The sequence below is a fragment of the Morone saxatilis genome, unplaced genomic scaffold (assembly GCF_004916995.1).
Source record: "Morone saxatilis isolate NCDOM2014 unplaced genomic scaffold, NCSU_SB_2.0 Contig0, whole genome shotgun sequence".
Classification (NCBI taxonomy): Eukaryota; Metazoa; Chordata; class Actinopteri; family Moronidae; genus Morone; species Morone saxatilis.
In genome coordinates this window covers 15695957-15700714 of record NW_023339650.1, presented here as the reverse complement: position 1 = coordinate 15700714, position 4758 = coordinate 15695957, and the positions used below count along the sequence as shown (strand labels likewise).

General features: G+C 39.8%; 1 protein-coding gene across 1 annotated transcript in view; it reads right to left on the bottom strand.

Annotated features, from left to right (window-relative positions):
- Nucleotides 1-4758, bottom strand: part of tmx3b (thioredoxin related transmembrane protein 3b) — a 29811-nt gene that overhangs the window by 3803 nt on the left and 21250 nt on the right. The window contains exons 14-15 of the mRNA XM_035652932.1: nucleotides 2831-2960; nucleotides 1201-1269 (exon numbers count right to left, since the gene is read on the bottom strand). Of these exons, the coding sequence (XP_035508825.1) occupies nucleotides 1201-1269; nucleotides 2831-2960 (199 nt within the window). The remainder of the gene's footprint in view (nucleotides 1-1200; nucleotides 1270-2830; nucleotides 2961-4758) is intronic.

The window sequence follows — 4758 nt, the reverse complement described above, 5'->3', positions numbered from 1 at the left end:
CCAACTGTCAAACCTGGCCTGAAAACTAAAAAACCTTGAATATAGGTATTTCTGAAAGCCTTTCTTCGTACCTCAAGGTTAATTCACTATACCTTCTATTTGGACATTTTCTTGAATGAAATTCATAATTATTTTTCAGTAGTACATGCCTTCAACGACGTTGTTAGGCTTAACAGTGGAAATGTGCCAACTGAGTAGAATTACAAAACAGCTGCATTTACATTCCTATCACAACCTTGGTAAAAAATAAATAAATATAGAAATAAAACAGTTTTCCCAAAAGATCCAACTACTTAGAGTAGAAGTGGGAGGAGAAGCTCAGCCTCAGAAGTTCAGTCTCATGACCTCCTCTCCTCCCTAATCACTCCACCTCCTCCTGCTCTGTTGCCTGTTTCTCTTTCCCCACACTGTGTTTACAGCCTGCATTGCATATTCTCAGTTGTACTCCCTGTCTTGTCCTCTGAATGTTATTTTTCTCCCAGAGGGAAAGAGCGGGGCACCCAGGCAATTGTTTTACAGTGTTGCTGAACTTGGCGCAGCTTGCATACATACAGTATTTACCCTAAATTGGTAAACACAGTCAAGGTGAGGCATGGTGTGAAGCATATCAACAAGTACAAGATGTTCAGCAGTATAATAATTAGTGGTTTAACTGTAGAGGCTAAAGAAAGACCGAGGTACGTCAGTTGGGTAGCAGGTCACTATAAACAATCAAAATTAGGGCAAAATACTAGCTTGAAATGAATGTAAAATAGACCTTAAAGCTGCACTAATCAAAATCTTTTCATATGAACAATGGGTCAGATGGGTGTGTAATGTTAAAGGGCGATAAAGAGATTTATCATGCAAGTCTGCAGTTCTCATTAGTTCTAGGGAGAACTAACTCATTGTTTTGGTTTATGGGCTGCAATTATACTGTTTTTGTTCACTCTCACTCCACTCATCAACACTGTTTCCAAGCTAAACTCACTGTACGCTACCTTTCCAGCACCAAATGGCAGACAAAGTGAGCTGGTAAACATAGCAGAGCATTTAGCAGCTGAAAAGCCAGATATTTACCTCATCACCTAACTGAATTTAATTAAACTACAAATGATATTAATATGACACAAAACTTTTTCAGCATGTTAAACTTCAAAAACTTATATATTTTCGGGCCGTCTACATGTAGCAGCCTAGAATAAAATCTCCCCAACTTACCATAATGGTGGATCTGGCATCAAAGGCCACGCGTTTGATCCTCTGAATGACGCCATCGCCTCCATACGCCTGCAGGGAGACAGATCATTTAATGGGCACAGGGGAGCTACTGTGTCAACTCCATCCCAATTATTTCATATTCACCAGCTTGGCATGTACAATTTGATGCAATTACTTGGGAATAATACCTAAATAACAAAACAATTATCAACATGTCAATAAAAACTTCTAAACTACTCACGCAGTATGCACACAGAATTATCTTTTAAGTCTCAGGCACCCAGTCATATGGTCAGTACATCGCAGGCATTTTGAATATTGTTTAATTAACCGCTCCGCTGCACAAAATTATCTGATGTGTCCGACTCTCGTTTGTTCAGTGTCCAGTGGTTCGACTCTGCCTGAGCTCATTTATTGGCAAAAGCACCCGGGCAGCCAATGAGTGATCTGTCCCGACGCTAATTCGTCAGGATGGCCAATTAGTGAGCACTGACTAAGCAGGCCTTCTGTGAATGAGCTGAAAGTGGGCATGAGATGATTTCTGTGGAAGGAGCTGTTGCACGGACTGCACAAGTAGTTTGAGAAGTTTTTACAAACATTTTTTACAGCACATCGTTGGAGTTCTTCTTTCTTAATTGCAAAGGACTTAAAAATTGAAGCCAGCCTATGTACCACAAGAGCAGTGAGTGAGGATTAAACTTTAAAAAAATTTATCTATTCACTATAAACCTGCTAGAGAGACGCCACAGCTTGCCAACTGTCTCCTCCTCTGGCTGGTTTATGCTTCATGCAAGGATTAACACGCCGTCTGTGTACCTTAATTAATTAATAAAATAATTAATAAAATAATTAATTCATTCATTCTTTTCATGCTTCTTATTAAAAACAATAAAAAAATTAAACTATTTTTTCCTCAAGAAAAAGTTAACAAAAATAACAGTTACTTTTTTTTACTTTTTGAACCAAAAACTTTATTTTAGATTCAATTGCATTTAACTCATATTATTCTGTGTGTTTCTACATGCAGCACAAATCAGCCTTGAGACACCTCACGGCAGGCATTACCAGCATGATGTAAAGAGGCTGAAACTGTCCAGGCCTTGGCAGAACTGGACAGCAGAAACATGGAGGTTTCTGTTGCTGTTTATTTGGTGGGAGTTGGTTTGTTTTACCTAGCAAAAAATAGACCAGACCTTTCTTGGAAAAAAGGACAAGACCTCTGGCTGTTTGGCTTATGGTTTCATACATCTGGTGGCTTCAGTGTAGTACAGAGAAAGCGATGACATTTCTTTTCCAGATTAGTGTACACACTACAATACAGAGTCATGTAGTAATTTCCGTGTTTGACTTAGGAGACAGAATTATGGTAGATAATCTATTGAGAAAGGAAAGGAATATGAAATCTGAACATGCAAACGGAGATTGCAAAAATACCTCATCTGGTGAAAATATTTTCCAGGGACGACTTAAAATGCAATGCAACATGCTTGATTAATGAACTACTGGTGTGATTACAGTGGTACAACACAAGGGGAAAAGGAGGGGGAGGGAGAGCTATACTGAGCTGAATGCATAAACAGAAAGCAGGAGGAGAGGGAGAGGAGGGAGGGAAAGAGGAGAAGATTTGGACCTGTGCAGAGCCGTTCAAAACACCGTTGATGAATTGGACCAGCTGCTCCATGGTCTCAATCGGCTCACTGGGCAGGAAGTACTGCTCGTTGGATGTGTTGAGGATGATAACGGAGGGCACTGACACCTCGCTGAGAAAAACAAGAAACAGCTTTTAATCGTCTTAACCTCAGCACCTTGGACTGCCATTATCAAAGCGCATCATTAGATAGGAGCAAATTGTGGTTTTGTGAAGAACAAATTGTAAGAACAAATTGGGACAATACAATAGCGAGACAAACAAACCCTTTGTACTCAGAGCAACCTAACTTTTCCCATGGGCAATCTTTCAAAGAGAGGATTTTTCATCTGAAATAGGCCAGACAGCATCGCCTTTTTCCTCAAAGTGGCATTTCTTCTATCTTTTATGCAAACAGTGTGCAACTCAGGGGCTTTATGGGTCTTTGCCGGTCACAGTAAAAGAGACCTTTACAAATTACAGCTGACAAGTGAATCGCAGGGAGTCCAAACGAAAGCAACTCTGCATCCATGTTGAGGCTCATAACATACAGTACACAGAGAAGCCCAGTAGTCGGGCCTCATTTCTGCAGAAAACAGAGAAACGGAGACACACACTCACACTCACACACACACTGTACGCTCTGGAGCCCACTTATTTTCGACAAATCAGCAGAGGAATTACAAAGCCCAGTGAGATAACGAACAAGGTCATATAAACAAGCAATCCCTCTTTCACACGTCTCGCACAACACCAAACCCTGGCTTAGATAAGGTATCCTAGCACTTAGATACACATACACACGAACAGGCACACGAACGGTCCATCACGCCGCTGCCATCTCACATCCCCGCGGTGTTACTCAACCCGGCAACAAATTTCACACACACGCACACGTATCCATCACTGTCCCAATCCACCACCCAGCTGAGATCAGGAGTGCAAACACACACACGCCTGTGCAGTAGAGTCATCAACGCCTCACGACTCTGTCCAGCTGAGATCCGCAATCACACACACACACACACACACACATTACCAATGCTTATTCCATCTGACATCCTGCCGACTCCAACAGATGGCACCCATTTAAAATAAATATGGATTAGCCTATTCACCTCTGTGAGTGGAGACTACTGGGGGGTTGCCACCCATAATGAAGGGTCATATACTGTACTCTATAGAATTAGAGCTGGCAGAAAGCACACATTTAAAGTAATTTCCTTCCTGCTGCCAAAAACAGCTGCCATATAACTAGAGCTAATTTCTGTTTTCTATTTTTAAAAAACACACAGGAATTTTATCCATGTTAGTCTAAAATGTTATTATCATATGGATTTATTTATTTATTTATTTATTTTTAAGGAATAGTTCAACATTTTAGGAAATATGCTTATTTGCCTACTTGACAAGAGTTAGATGAGAAGGTTGATACCGCTCTTGTGTCTGTGCGTTGACTATGGCAGTGTCAAAGTGGGGACTGGGGAAATACTTTGATGGAAGATGAGGGTAAATGCAAAAACAATATTATAATAATAATAAAATATAAATAAAATAGAGAAACTATTACTATTATGTGTATTCATATAAAATGTATTTAGAATAATATATAACATACTGAAATCTTATTTGACATCCCCATATTTCTATTTGCTAGTCACAGCATCACACACACACACACACACACACACACACACACCAACACACTGATGTTAAATGTTGTTAAACTAAACTGACAAACATTGCTTAAAATAGAAAACAGAAATATTGTATCTAATGGAATGATAAGAGATTTGAAATACATAACTTAGTTACGTGGTGAAACAACGTCTTGGTGGACATGCTATGTTAAGCTGCTGTAAGCTAATTGCGTTGATTTAGCTCCATACTTGATGTAAAGACATGCTAGTGGTATCAACCTTCTTATCCAA